At 36.1% G+C, this 15,566-nt stretch overlaps 1 protein-coding gene across 5 annotated transcripts in view; it reads left to right on the forward strand.

The window, feature by feature from the left end:
- MYO6 (myosin VI) overlaps positions 1 to 15,566 on the forward strand; it is a 115,888-nt gene that overhangs the window by 86,759 nt on the left and 13,563 nt on the right. For 4 of the 5 annotated variants that reach the window (XM_075087124.1, XM_075087123.1, XM_075087121.1 and 1 more), the window contains 11 exons: positions 748 to 841; positions 2,851 to 2,981; positions 3,121 to 3,198; positions 4,055 to 4,184; positions 4,985 to 5,075; positions 6,134 to 6,284; positions 7,640 to 7,848; positions 8,227 to 8,305; positions 10,533 to 10,693; positions 14,199 to 14,228; positions 14,689 to 14,727. In XM_075087124.1, coding sequence (XP_074943225.1) covers positions 748 to 841; positions 2,851 to 2,981; positions 3,121 to 3,198; positions 4,055 to 4,184; positions 4,985 to 5,075; positions 6,134 to 6,284; positions 7,640 to 7,848; positions 8,227 to 8,305; positions 10,533 to 10,693; positions 14,199 to 14,228; positions 14,689 to 14,727 — 1,193 coding nt within the window. The remainder of the gene's footprint in view (positions 1 to 747; positions 842 to 2,850; positions 2,982 to 3,120; positions 3,199 to 4,054; positions 4,185 to 4,984; positions 5,076 to 6,133; positions 6,285 to 7,639; positions 7,849 to 8,226; positions 8,306 to 10,532; positions 10,694 to 14,198; positions 14,229 to 14,688; positions 14,728 to 15,566) is intronic. The other variant, XM_075087120.1, reaches the window with a different exon arrangement.

The following is a 15,566-nucleotide window of genomic DNA, read 5'->3' on the forward strand; positions in this document are numbered from 1 at the left end:
TGCACTCTCACTCTCAGCTGAGAGAGAGAGAGAGAGAGAAGACACTGCAAACCAGGAGTAGTACTATGTTTTCTCAGTCTCAATTTTGTTTTAGTATATAAGGTAGGTTATCATTAGCAACCACCTGTTACAGGAGAAACTGAATAATTGGATGGTGTTTTGCAAAAATGTCACCCTTAATGAATGTGAAATAATCAGAGAACGCAGTGGGTAAAATGGCAGAGATAGCACACGTGGTGATAAGAATAAGATAAGCAGACTGGAACAACGTGGGGGAACGGAGAGTGAAGCCATGAGCCAAAAGTAAAAAGTAAAAGAAGAAAGGAAGATGAAGTTCATCTGGCATGATTCCAATGCTGAGAGGCTGATAGCACGTTCACTGATGTGAACTGTGGAGGACTGAGGCATTTAGGTGATGTGACTGTAGAAGATAATGAGGGTAGTAGAATCTAGACCGTTAAATCATGATTAGATTGTACTCATGTTAAGAAGAACAGTTAACCAAAAACTCAGAAGTTTAAGATTCAGTTAATAGCTTGAGCATTGAGATCAGTTACATCAAGACCAAGACTGGAGTGCAAAACTGATAAGAGAGAAAAAGAATGTCAGTGTTTTTCTTTTACAATACTATTATTTTATCTCCCCTTCCTTCCTCCCCCCCTCCCCCCGCCCCAATTCTTAGAGGCCTAACTTTTACTCCAGCTTTAAAAATGAGTAGAGTCTGTTAACTACTTCTTTTGGTAATAGGGGTCTAGCTTTATTCGCTGTATCAAACCTAATTTGAAGATGACAAATCACCATTTTGAAGGAGGACAGATCCTCTCTCAGCTTCAGTGTTCAGGTAATGTATGCCTCTGCTACTTTTCCCTCTGTTTATTACTTCGGGCATTACAGATTGACCTAAATTTGAAATATGTGAGATAGAAGCAATAGTTCCTTGCTTGAACTGTTCCTTTCTAGAAGGTAGCTTATTTATGCCTTATGAACAGTTGTTAAAATTCTTAGTAACTCAGCGCTCATTTTCATGAATAGAACCTTAGAAATAATTGATCTTAACAGCCATAAGGTCTCTTCTTTGCAAGAAGAGTTGATGTAACTTCCATTGACAGTTTTTCCATTGATTATGATGAGAGTTCAGACACCCGGCACATATGTAAGAAGCCATGTAGCCATATATTGGTACGTAAATTTAGACTTCCTGACCTGGAGCTGAATCCCATCTCTCTGTATTGCCCACAATGTTAATAGGGCAGCAGTTTGGTCCAGAAGACTAGAATTCCTTCAAATTACTGTGGCAATTGAAGTGTTAGAAAATCCTGTGTGCATTTAGAGGCAGTCAGTATTAGCTGAGATATCTGATAATTGAAACACACTTGTTTTCTTTGATTTTATAGATACTATGGTAGAGTTGAATCATCTTGTTTTACTTTTTCAAAATTTCTTTATGCCACTGTTAATTTGATTTGGAGCTGAACTTCCAACAAGGCCACTTCAGCATAGTCTTTCCTGTTGCTTTATGTACTCTAGATTGCGATGCTGCATTTTCATTTTTCTTGAAATGCTAGGTGCTTTCCAATTTTAAAGCTTTATTTTAAAGAATGAGTATTATCATATTCATAACTCATGCCCCACTGAACGGGGAAGGAACTGCTGCTTGGGGAGTAGAGAGCTAGTAATGTGGTTCAATAGGGTGTTCATCAAAGTACTTCGATATTTGGTTTTTTTCCCTTTTCTATATTGTTGTACTTCCAGTAGCTTGTGCTTCATTTTTTCTCTTTTTGAAGTCAAGATACTTCCAGGTTCTGCAGCTGATGTTTGACAAGTCCACATGTTTAACATCTCATGTTATCGTCACAATTGCTTAACAACTTTTCAGCAATTAGAATGCCATTAACATCATTAGCAGTAGTTTTCTTCAGGTTAACAGCACTTGGCATGTCAGGAAAAAATAACAAATTAACTCCTCCTGTCCCCGCCAGTAATTGCAGTACTTTACAGTAGTCTGTACACTTTTCCATACGTGCTTACTTTAGCAATGGTAAATGAAGCTTAATCTAGTAAAACAAAGTTATAATATGTGACGTTAAAAAAGCAAGATGTAATGCTGTAAAATCTTTATTGAAAAAGAAAGACTTAGTGTAAACAACTCAAATTTCCATTGAAAGCAAATATGCAAAAGATTAAGTTTAAAGACAGCAACCACAAGTTAAGGGCTAACTTAAAAACTTATATGCAGAATTTGTTGATAGGGTTATGTAAAGCAGTGAGCAAAACCAGGTACGGCCTGTGCTGCATGAAGTAATTTGAACCGTTTACCGACTGTGTCTGTGCTTTACTGATGTCCTAGTTGCAGACAAAATGTAACAACAGTATTTGGGATGTTAAAATTACATCTTAGCAGCTTATACCTAGTAGTGCAAGTACCTTAAATGTTCTAGCGCTGCATATGTATTTGATGCTCATCTGTACCACATTTCACAAGTATCATTGACACGATGAAAATAAAAGCCTGCCCGGGCATTGTTTGGTTTGATTTGATTGGGGGTTTTGGTTTTTTTCTCTCTTTAAAAATTAAAATGTCAAGTCCGCTAAAAAGAAAAAAAATATTTAGAAGAAATATTAGGAAAAAATTCCACTGCATGATTGGCTGTTTCAATATTAACTTTTTGTGAATGATCACATAATGAAGTAATGTTAGAGACTGGATCAAGTCCCAGCTGAACTTTGTGGCTTAGTCTCTGAACAGTGTTGTTGAGGCTTATGTCATAAACTACTGGTTATCATAAAAATCACTGCTTTGTTTGCATTTTACTGATATCAACTTTTGCCCATGTGTTTCTATGAATCTAGGGATGGTGTCTGTTCTGGACTTGATGCAAGGTGGTTTCCCTTCACGAGCTTCCTTTCATGAACTCTATAATATGTACAAGAAATACTTGCCTGAAAAATTGGTTCGACTGGATCCTAGGCTCTTTTGTAAGGTAAGAAAGAAAATAATTCTTCTACATCGTTCAGAACAGCAAATGTATTGTGGGGGTGGTTTTTTTGTGTTTTTTTTGATGTCTTTTGGGTTTTTTTTTTTGAAGGAGGCAGAATATAACTCTGTTTTCTGTGTTTCAGGCACTATTTAAAGCCTTGGGACTGAATGAAAATGATTACAAATTTGGGTTAACCAAGGTGTTTTTTAGACCTGGCAAGGTAACGTTTCTCTTTGAGTTCATGATGTGAATCTTAAAGTAATTTTGGTTGGAAGGGGCCTCTGAAGGTGACATTTTTCAACACACTGGTAAAGTGTGGCCAACTTAAATAAGGTTGCCCAGTTTTGTGGTTTTTTTTTTTTTCAAATACTGTTCATTTTCTATGGAAAAAATATATAATAACTAATATAATTGGTTTCATAGTCTTGTTCCTAATGCTGCTGTATTCCTAATGCAATGTTTATACTCCCAGGTGTTCTACCAGTCAATTAAGTCTTCTGTTGACCATTAAAAAGAGCAAGGCAGAGCAAAGGAAAAATATTCTCTAGTAAAATCTATTTAGAGCTGAAATCTGTGATTCTGAGCATTGTGCTGCTATGCAGAGAAAGGAGATGAACTAGGGAGCTGTTGTGCCTAGAAAGCAAAATTATTGTAGTCCCAGAAGAAATGTTCCTACTGTCATAATTACCAAGAAGTAGAATTGCAGGATTTTCAGAGAAGGTTGCCCTTTAGTTGGACTCTTATATGAAGGTTAAAAATTGAGAAGTGCTTTTGGGGCTTTATTTTTTCTCAGATATAAAATTAGAGGTGACTTGAAGTTGTAGAAGGCCAGAGTAAGTGTTCAGGATGTAGAGAAACAATTTTTTAAAATTTTGGCAATAAATTAATTTCTGTAATCATTAAAGAATGAAGTGATGCTAGACGTGCCTACTCACTTGAATTAATTGAAAGCCTATTTTACCTTTTTAACTCCACATGGTCTTAAATAATAATATCTAACACTCTATGTTCCTCTCGTGTGTGGTGTTGTGTTTTTTCTGTTTGTTTGGTGTTTTTTTTTTTTTGTGTGTGTGTAGTTTGCAGAGTTTGATCAGATAATGAAGTCTGATCCGGACCATTTAGCAGAGCTAGTTAAACGAGTGAATCGCTGGCTTGTCTGCAGTCGTTGGAAAAAAGTTCAATGGTGTTCTCTCTCAGTGATTAAATGTATGTATTTTATGTTTTATTAAATCAAAATAATTGTTAAAAATATAGCAAAGCAATTGTTATCACCTTGAAATGTGACTAAGGACATGTATGGTAACATGGTTACATATTAAAGTCTGAGTAATTGCTTTCAAGGATGGTGAGATTTCTTTATGCTTTATGTTAGGCACATATAGGGGGGTTTAGAGCAAAGGGTTTTAGAAGTGGTACATACAGCCCACCACCAATCTCCCGTGTCCAGTCTGGGTGCTTACTGAAGCCTGGGTAAATGCTTGCACAGTCACAATTATCACTAGAAATCACAGGTCTTGCGGGGAAGAGACTTCTACATCAGCAGGAAAGAACAGGAGTTCAACTCTTAGCTGACAACATAGTCATTTAGTTCTGGGAAGTGTTTGCACAGACAGAGGTTGTCACTTCTGGACAGAAACTCTGCGTTTGAAAGCACTGACATGAATTACGAGGCAAGCATCTCCACTCCGGCAATTACTGCTGAAAGGCAATTAGTGCCTATCACTATGGATAGTGTGGCACTGTTGTGAGTGTGCACACACTTAATTCTTTCTGTTTGTTTTGGTGGGAGCCTCTGTGCCTGGCTCAGGATTGTGAATTCTGTTGCCTGCTGTTCCTTAAGCGTTGTGGTTCCAGTATAGACCTAGCTCTCAAGCACACTTAGTCTACATACAGTTTTGAGCCATCAAGTGTGTGAGTAATACAGGAGTTAAATTGTTAAATTTACAGGAGTTAAAGTGTTAAATTGTGTAAACCATTGAGACTTGGTATCTTCTGTGTGTTTACAGTGAAAAATAAGATAAAATATCGAGCCAGTGCCTGCATTAAGATACAAAAGACTGTTCGTATGTGGCTTTGCAAGAGAAAGCACAAACCACGGTAAGAGGATATTCCTTGATTGAAGAAAATGGATTTTTAATATTGTGAATGTAAAGAGGAGATTTATTATGCTTAACTAAATATATCTGAAGGCATAGGATAATGCTAAGTATGACTGGAAGAGACTTTGAAAGGTGCCATGTTCCTTCTCTCTTTCCCAAGGATGAATAGAGTAAATCTGAACCTTTCCTAACAGATGTTTGTTTAGGTCTTTGTTCATAGAATCCTTCAGTGGAATCTGACTGCATGGAATACTGATGGAAAACCACTTAGATCATCAAGCTCTGCTAACACCTTTTTGCTCTTTGATAGAGATCCAACTTTCTGTTTTTTAATAGTGAGGTTCTTACAAAATGTTTTCTCTCACATTCTTTGATAGTTATGTTTCATTTTGTACCTTGGCATTTCTGACTATGTCTCTATATTTTTAAGCTCTTCTGTACTCATCTTTAATGATTTGGTTTAGTTTCTACTTATTGGGTTTTTTTCCTGAATCTCAGTTCAGTGATTTCTTTCTAGGAAGACTGTCTCTGCAGAGTTGTAACTTGTATGTGTGGCCTTCAGTAGTGGTTCTCTAAAAAGCTCCAAGTTTTCCTGGACTCTTCTTTTTCCCCATACTTCCCCCGACCTGCCCCTGGGAGGGGTTCAATAACTGGGCTCCCTGCTGCATAGTTAAGTTTTATCTGATTCAGTCCTGTTACTGCTCTTTGGCTAAGGGGCAAAACTCAACCCTTATCCACTCTAGTCAAAATCCTCTAGTGGATACTAATGATTTGCTATTGAAAAAAATCCAAACCTCACATTAATCCTCAAAATAAAAATGCATTTTCCCATTTTGAGTTACCGTCTGCTAACCAGTTTTAATTATCGTTTGCAAAAGGCTCCATTGCTTAGTTACTTTGTGTAATAAAATCGGAATTTCAAAGAAAGAGGGTGAGTGTTACCAGAAGGCATATCTTGTCTCCCCTATCTACCTCAATGTGAGTGATCAGTGATAGTTTTAAAAATGACCTCGTAAAAACATCTCAAGATAAAAATAAATTGTCTTACATTGACAGCATTGATGGCCTGATAAAAGTGCGTATGCTGAAGAAGAGACTTGATAAATTTAATGAAGTAGTAAGTGCTTTGAAGGAGGGGAAGGCGGAGACAAGCAAGCAAGTCAAGGAGCTGGAGTATTCTATTGATGCTTCAATGACCAAAATTAAGGTATGGCAATAATCAGAGAAATAGTTTCTTATTACTGGAATCTTTTGAAAACTTTAACTAAAGTAAAAGTCCAATGTATTTTTCTTAATAGGAAAGACATTTTAACATAGAGGTCTTCATTTTCAGAGGCACTGGGTAAATCCTGTTTAAAATTATTTGTGAATGTAACTGAAGTGAATCTTGAAACCGGGAGCACACACCTAAACTTTGGTATTATTATCTGTGTTTCAAAACTGGTACGGAGAATTTAAAGCAAAAAAGCGTGTTGATATTGAGAGACAAGTGTCACTAATAATTTGCTTGTTGCTTTTATTATTGGAATAATGCATATTAGCAATGTTCTAATCAGAGCTGAAATGTACAAGCATTTATCATAGAGTGAAGAGATTTATGTTCTAGTTACAAGTTTTTTTCAGAGTTGGTAGGACAGAGAATTCAGCTTGCTGATTATGCCTCAGGGTCTATAGTTCTCTGTTTCTTACTACAAGAGCACACGTCAGAATGAAAGCACACTGGGATTTATTAACGTTAGGAAAAATTCGATGTGTTCAATTTTTGTTCCATGTGATGTTATAGCTTTCTTAGTGTACCATATTAAGATTTTTCTATTTAAAATCACAGTTGGAAAGATGCTAGAGTTAACCTGTCAACTTATAGTTTTCTTTTCTAATAAAAATAAGACAATATGATTACCATGATGATACACCCTCCAAAAAGGTCAGCAAATGCTCCGTATCAGTTTTATTAGTATACGTCAATGTGAATTGCAAAATGAAATGAAATTGTAGCTACCAATGAGGTTTGAAAACATACATAGCAAAGGCTATTGTTTGAAGTATTTTCAACCTGTTACTTGCTACTAATAGCTTTTTAAAAGAAGTTAGTCACAGCATGGTCCAATATTTTTTTCTGAGTGCTAGCACACATAGTAAGAGAAACTATTCTGTGCTATGACATAAAAGGCAGAGCTGTAAATAACCACTATAGAAGCTAAGAACACATAGGAGGTCCTCAGTTTTCATCTTAGCATGGTAAGAATTAAGTTCTGTTGCTTAAAACTGCAAGGTTTAAAAAATGAAGGCATGTTTTAAAGAGAAGTCATGTTTAATTTCAGTGATGATAAAATGGTGATTTTTTTATGGTTTTATATGAGAGGAGAGCAATGGATCCCCAGGATTTTATGAAGGAAGGGAAGGATGTGGTCAAGCTTCTCCCCCACCCAGAAGTGTATATATAATTTAATTTTACTGCTTAATGCTCTTGTTGCACTTAATATTTTTTCAATATACATTTTTCTAAAAAGTGAAGTATAAAGGTAAAGGAGTATAATCCCCTCTTATTATCTCATTTTACAGACCACGATAATGACTAGGGAACAGATACAGACAGAATATGACGCTCTAGTTAGAAGCTCCGAGCAGCTTCTGAGTGCATTGCAAAAGAAGAAACAGCAAGAGGAGGAAGCAGAGAGGCTACGACGCATCCAGGAGGAAATGGAAAAAGAAAGAAAGAGACGTGAAGAGGAAGAACAACGACGAAGAAAGGAAGAAGAGGAAAGACGCCTGTGAGTCTTGAATAAATAGATGGTTATAGAATGAGGAAAAAAATAGGAAAGGCACTTTAATGAGGTTGGTTTTAGTACTCCTGTCCTTAGAGAGTCACTTGGATTTTACTCCTGGTGTGCTATGTAGTGTTAAAACATTTCCTTTTCCAGCAATTTATGAGGTAAGTGTAGTCACAATAGAGTGTGGAAGAAATTTTGTGATGCAGCTGGAAATACAGATGGACTTGGAAAGTTTCCTGACTTTACATGTAGTGTCCTGTCATCAGGACTGTACTGACTTCTGGATTACCATACAGTTTTATGGAAGATACTTTCATACATCTTGTTCATTTGCATCGTGATAACATGTTTTCATTTCCTCCTCCTCTTTTGTAATAGGAAATCTGAGATTGAGGCAAAGAGAAAACAGGAAGAGGAAGAGAGGAAAAAGAGGGAAGAGGAAGAAAAGCGTATTCAGGTAATATTTTAGCTGTTTGGGGGGTTTTGTTGGGAGTTTTTTGGGAGGTTTTTTTGGTTTTTTTTTCAGAGTTAGGTTGTCCACTGAGTCTAACGGCTTCGTTTTATAAATGTGCATCTCAAAGTCATTCAACAGTGTTGCTTTAGTAGTAAATGTAAGGTGAAAATCATGATTAGGGCATCCCAAGACAGGTTACCAATTTCTGGTCCACATGCAAGTTCAGGTCTTCTGACTAGAGGTGTGTTTTTAAAGAATTTTTAAAGTCATTTTAAAAATACACAACACTGAAGAATCCTAGTTTATCCTTTGAAGTTTTTGCAGATATTCCATGTCAGGCAAGTTTGGCACTCTTTTACTAGAAGTCACATCTGGACTCAGACTGTGTCATGTACCAGCTTAACTGTAAACACTCTCGGAATACTGGTAATAATGAGAGGGTACAGGAGTGTCTCTAGTAGCCCCTTTGACTACATTAATGTAGAATAAATAAATATGGTTCAAACCTTGCTCCTCCACCCCCTCCGCCTTGATTCCTGACACTTCTTACTGATCCCATCATGAACACTCTCTCTGAGGTGTGTTTGGTCCCTATACCCTTGTTTTCCTCTTGTCTTGGAGATCACTCAGGTGACCTGGGAGCTCAGTCTCCAAGAGAAAAAGCTCCTCCGTCGGGGCAGTTGTAGCAAGTGCAGGGCAGCGGTCACTGATGTTCACAAACTCTTTTAAGCCCTGCCCATGATTAATCAGAAGCAGAATTTTCCTCCTGTATCTTGTTAGCCCTGGAATTACCCTAGCCCTGCTTATCCTTCTTGCCTCTGCATACTCTTTTTGTATCATCTTGCTCGTGTTCCTGATAAACAAGTCACTGGAACTAACAGAGAAAAAGAGAAAAATTATAGCCTGACTTTGAAAAATGAATCTTTCCTGTATTATTTGGTCTGTCACCTGTATCAGAATAATAAGCACTACCAGCTTGCAGAAGTTAAACATAAAAAGAGTAAGCTGCTATTTGGCTAGTCTCTAAATCATTGCTTGGAGACCACTGCAGATGTGCCTAGTGTTTCGTGAGAAATTCATAGGGTAAGTTTCCATTCAGGGGCAGTTTAAATGGATTGAACTTTGTCCACTGAGGAACCAAGATGGACTGTTGCCAGAAGGTTTAAAAAGTTGGTCTGCCAGCACTGCGAGCATCCTTAGGAATTATCTTTATTGATGTTTCTTGGTTTCCGAGATGTGGATATCTGCAATGCAGAATCTAACTCTTTTACTTAGAAATGCTGCGTTTGGATACAAAGCAGATACTAATCCAGTAGGGTATTTCTTTCTTCTACACACAGTTAATTACTCATTATCTCTCCTGGTGGTTGTTACTATCAGCTAATCTAAAATGGTACTCATAGGGTAAAGTCACTGGTCTTACTGCACTGCTTTAGTGGTGCAAATACATGATGATGAGTGGGAAGTGACTTTGTCTCCTTTGTTGGCTTTTGGGCACCAGGAAAGGCACTGCTAAGACTTGACATGTGTGACTTTCAGAAGTATGATTTGGATGGTCATATTTTACTTACTATGTGTGCAAGACCCTTTGTTAAATAATGGTGAAAGACTGGAATTATAGTTTTGCTCTGCAGAGATAGTATATCTGGGTAGTTTCTGCATTGCAGTAAGTCAGAGTTTTAGCATTTGCTTAAATTCAAAGCCAGATCAGGTCCACAGAGGATTCCAGTGCTCGTCTTGATCCCTTTTCAAAATGAACCACAGACCTGTATGCACAGCAGTGCCTGTTGCAAAGTCCTACAATGCCGGATGAAGAATATCAAGGGAGTATTTTGTTAGTGCTGTGGAGGAGTAACCATATTGCTCTATATCATCTGAGTTTTAATGATTCTAAAAACTTTTGAAGTCTAATTTTCATAGTAATTAACAAAAAGCTTGATTTTTTTTTTTTTAATAAGGAATAATTGATTGACACTTTAATTTGAAAAGAGTAATAAAAGTGGTGGACAACAATGATTTGATAAACTGTATGTAAACCAAGGTGTAATCTGTAGCTGTTTCGTTTTTCTTGGGTCAAACTAAATACTAATGCTGTTGCTCTTTCAGTTCTGTAAAATTTGCATGTTTTGAAAGCTATAAATATACTAATTGGCATAGTTTTCTAATAATGTGCTTATGTAGCATTTTGGTTTAGATTGGATAAGGTTAAAGGTGTGTTTTCATAAAACAGGCTGAAATTGAGGCTCAGCTAGCTAGAGAACGAGAAGAGGAAACACAGCACCAGGCAGTTCTTGAACAGGAACGTCGTGATCGTGAACTTGCAATGAGAATTGCCCAGAGTGAGGCAGAACTCATCAGTGATGAGGCTCAGCTTGATTTAGGATTGCGAAGGTATGGGGTTAAGTAGTTAAATTTCTCTCTCCTCCCCCCCCCTTTTTTTTTTCTTCTTCTTCCTATCCTGATCCCTTTGAGAATATGCTTTTGTGGATTTTATGTATTTTTGTATTAATTAAATGAACCTTTTAAGTCAATGTATTGGAATATTTTTCAAATTAACTTGTGAAATTTGTTAGATTGCTTTTTCATAAAGACTGTCCGTTTTGCTTCTTGCTACATCAATAATTTAGTAGGTGCTTATGAATACAACTGCACTTCGCTTTATCTTTTAGAGTTCTGGCAAGGATGGTAACCACTTCAAGTTTCGATTTTTATGACTCATTTAAAGTAGTGATTGGAATTTCTTAAGCATTAAGTAGTAAAAACCCATACCCTTTTTGGTACTTGATTGTTCCAGTAGTATAGTGTGAATTTGTGTGTGGTTTTTTTAACAAGAAGTCCTCTCTGAATGCAGACATAGTAGTTATTTCTGTGTCCTGACTGATAAGTTTTTTAAAGTGGAATGAATATATTTAACATAGATGGGTTTGAAAATGAAATGTTGTCTTAAACATTTTGTTTTGTTTGAACTTTTTGATGTGTCACAAGAAGTGCTTGGCTTTTGGTATATGGATCCACATTGCCAGCAAAGCAAGATCTCCTCATGTGTAAAGGGTGATGCCTCAAATGCTTTATACCCAGCAAATGTACGTGTAATTACTTGATGTATTTTCTGTGTGGCTTTCTTTCACAGAAAGCTCTTTAAAATGTGGCCTTTGAGTAGTTCTTCAAAGGAGAAAAACAACTTGTAGTTTTTTTTGTTTGGGTGGTTGTTTTTTTTTTTCTGTAGAGCTCTGATTTCAGACTACCCCATTTAAATATGATCAAGATAAATATATGATTCAACAGTCATGGTTCCATGAAAAGTGAATTAGGGCTCTGGGCTTTCTGTTTCTGTATCAAGAAAAGAGCAATATTGGGAAAAGTTTAGGTGAGAATTCAGCGTAAAGTTCCAGTAAAAGTGGTGGTAGTTGGTCAAATCGCTTATAGGGACCTATGAATATGATCATGCGATTCGTGACTTCATGAGTACTGGTCCATTCAGTTTGAATTTTCTCGTTCAAAGAAGGGGGTGTAAGAAAATCCTAAGTGTTTCCGTGGAATTCCCTCCTCCCAGATGTATCCTCTTTGCTACTCACATTTTATCTAGAGGTATACTTTTTAAAAGAACTGTATGCCTCCATGAGATAGCTAGGTAATTTTTTTGTCACGTACAATTCTGATTTTTTAGACACTTCCACTAAAATTATTGTGGTTTTGCCCTCAGTTACAATAGCTGTCATATTGTCTCAGATAAGACTTTAACGTGCTCAGTTGGATGTCCAAGTGCTTCACAGACAGCATCTGGAGATTTTCATACTTTCCTTGTTTAAATTTTGGGTTTACCTTCAAATATTGCATCAAAGTTGCTCTAGTGTTGCAACCTGGCAAATTTCTCTCTCATATAAAAGGGGAGGCCTTAGACAAGCAGGGCTCAGAGAATTCAATAACTTTTCTGCCACTGAAGCTCTAATCTCCACAGTGTTTCCCACTGCCTATGGGTGATGCTGGTATTTCTCTTTCTCGTGTAGTCCTGGAATGGATGATGAACTAACCATTCTGGTAATTTTGACTGCCAGTTTCTCTCTGCTGTGCAGCTCGCAGTAGGAGAACGAAGACTGTTTTCTGAATGATTGGGAAGTGCAGAATGGCCTGAACAAGTTAACATAGTGATGTAAATCCTTTCTTGAACAAGATAATATATAAATTTAGAAAAGAAGTAGTACATTTTTCTGCATGCATGAGATTTCTTTTTAGCTCGTTAGCAAAATGTTTTTTTTTCCTGTTTCTGCAGTCCACTTCAAAGGTTTGAAGCGTGTCAAAAAATTCTTATAATTTCACCTTTGATTTGATTTTTGTTTTGGTTTGTTTAAAAACAAGCTAAAACGTTCTCCAGATCCCAACATCTTATTTTGAAATCCAAGGGTAGATTTCCACATAAGTGCAGGAATTGGCTTAAAGGTAGAAACAGTGGGGAATTCTTCTCTGAAATGAAAACTATTTATTGGTTTGAACAAAACACATTATTATTTAAACATAAATTCTCAAGACTGACTTTAACTGATATAAATTAAAATCTTACAAGAGTCTTAAGGAAGTTTTATTCTGCCATCTTCTGGTTTCGAGACTTGCATATTACCATAGGATACACTGAAATCACTGTGACTTTTATGTATATATATTTCCCTTTTCTCTTAAATTTTGTTGTAGTAAGGTAAAGCACGTATCACTCCATACTGAACTCATGCAGTATTCTGCTCCTACAGTGTTTTCACACAATTTTGTAAAAAATGGTTTCATACGTACATGCTTGCATGAATAAAAGGGTATTTTCTATTGTGCTGTGCTACCCGCGCAGTGAAAAAAGTAAGTACAAGGTGATATTTATGTGTCACTTTAAGGAACTCATACATTTTGCTCACTTTTAAGGCACATGTGATACTTGCATGTTGTTATACTTGAAAGTGAATAGCCTCTACTTTGTTTCTTTTCTCGCCAATATCTTGCTGCATCATCATTAGTTTTCATAGATATTTAAAGGTCCATGAGTATTAGTAATTTGTTTGAGAAATATACTCATTGGTTCCTGTCAAAGAAGAAAAGTGGTGGGTTTTTTTTCTGGCAGTAGATCCAGCATTTTTATCTGTGCTTATTTTGTGTTGGATATGCTGGACCTCTCCTAGCTTCATCCAATTTTATTATAATCCACAATCTGAAAGCATATGTGATAAGGGATTTACTGCACCTAGGGGTAAATTAACAGAAGTGCTTAGCACTTAAGTAAAAAATTAGTAAAATAACGATATCTGTTTTCAGCTGTGCAGTATCTTTACGTGGCTTATTGAAACATGCAGTATAACATATAGCACCAAAATAGGCTAGCCTCAGTGAAGGTCTTGTGAGTGTATCTGTTCGGTACGTTGTGTTAGAACAATCCAAATAAGTTCTAATTTGTAGTATATTCAATGCTACATGTGTGTACCCATGCGTCTTCAGTATGGCAGTTAGGCACAGCTTGCATGAAGCAGCTATCTATCCTGTTCCTGGAGTACCTGTATGAGGATTGCTGTTATTTCTTGTGATATGCTTATCCAGGTGTAAAACATATCAGTAGCATGTCTCAAAATCTTTGATTTTGAAAGATGGGGGTGGGGGAGGTTGAAAAAGGGTGGGGGAAGTTTTTGCTTGTACATTTTTTTCCAGATTATCTTATTTTAACTTTTTACGCTCATGACTGAATGAGAAAGGTGAACTAAAAGGGTCTATATAATCCTGGTTCTCAGTTAAAAAAACCCAAACCATAAGATAGTATTTCCTGCTCTCTCACGTCTTTTTTACAATGACCTACTTTTTCCCACTTCAGTTACTAGAAAGGTAAATAGGAAGTAGTCTGTCTAACATAAATATCTTCTATTTGCAGAGCCAATGGAACAAAGCTGCAAATGACTGCGTATGGTTTTTTTTTTTGTATTTGAATGCTCTAAGAGAAAAAAAAGCAACACTAAATAATTCAAAGGAAACTTATGTTTTCCTCTGATTTACTAATACCCCATAGTAATCTTTATTAGCATGCACCTGTAATCTTTAAATCAGTTTGTCACACCTTATATCCACTACTTTGCTCATGTCTAATAAACAAATTAATAATTTAATGTACCTAATAATACCTATTTAAAGATTATTATATAATTAGTGTAAACTTTTTCACATACCATCCATTTTTCACTGCCCTGTGATCTTCACAGAATCAGGACTGTGTACATATATTAGAATGGAAATTATTTCAAATAAGTAGCCTTTTTTTTGTGCACTTGAATTAGCTTCAGTTTGGTTGGCAGGAGATCACAGTTATAAAGGCTGTTTTTATATTAATGTGTTTGGTTTATGCTTATTTATCAATTTTCTTATAGGGAACAAATGGCCACAGAAATGTCAGAAATATTGTCTAGGTAGGTGAGAAGACTACTCCGAATGAACCAATCATTTTATAAGAAGAAATCACACATGAAATGGGTTGAATTATTATGGAATGAAAAATTATGGAATGAAAAATAATGGAATGTTGGGGGGTTTTAAGTGCTAAGCAGATAAAGGAAATTTATGTGAAAGAAAGAATTTATCAACAGCTCTTTTCCATATTTTTTCCTGCTATTTTAATTGATTACATATCTATATAAAGAATAAGAATAGTTCACATACCCTGGTATTTTGTGTAATTTTGGTAATGTTTCTACAGCTTTCTTCTCTTTTCACCTTTCTTATAATGATAATAGAAAACCAGGGTCCACATCTTTCGAAGGAGGATGTCTGTGGATTCAGTTTAGAGTTAATGAAGTTATTTGATGTTAATGTAACTGTTAGTGCTCCTAATAAGAAAATATTCTAGCTATAATTCCCTTCAAATAAAAGCAGTTTTGAAAATTACCATGTTAAAAGCATCTTAAGATGCTCTTAAGACAGCTAAACAAAATCCCCTTCTGAGATTTCTTGAATGCTAATGCAAGATTTTATGCGCGATGCAGGAGGAAAGGAGAATGCAGATTCAGATCTGAACATAATTCTACTGTAACAGTCTCATGCTAGTTTGTGTTAGAATACTAATTTTCTGTTGAAAGAAATTGCTATAATGTCTTCCATATCAATGAGTAATTAGAAAGTGTTTGTGCAACTTGAGGACAAAAAATAACCTTTTGACATTCATTTTCTGACGCTTATGTAAGAAGCAAAATTGTTTTAGAGTTTTTAAGTCTGTTAAACAAGCTACTATGCTGTGTCTATATAGTCTGAA

Source organism: Phalacrocorax aristotelis, chromosome 3 (assembly GCF_949628215.1).
Source record: "Phalacrocorax aristotelis chromosome 3, bGulAri2.1, whole genome shotgun sequence".
Lineage (NCBI taxonomy): Eukaryota > Metazoa > Chordata > Aves > Suliformes > Phalacrocoracidae > Phalacrocorax > Phalacrocorax aristotelis.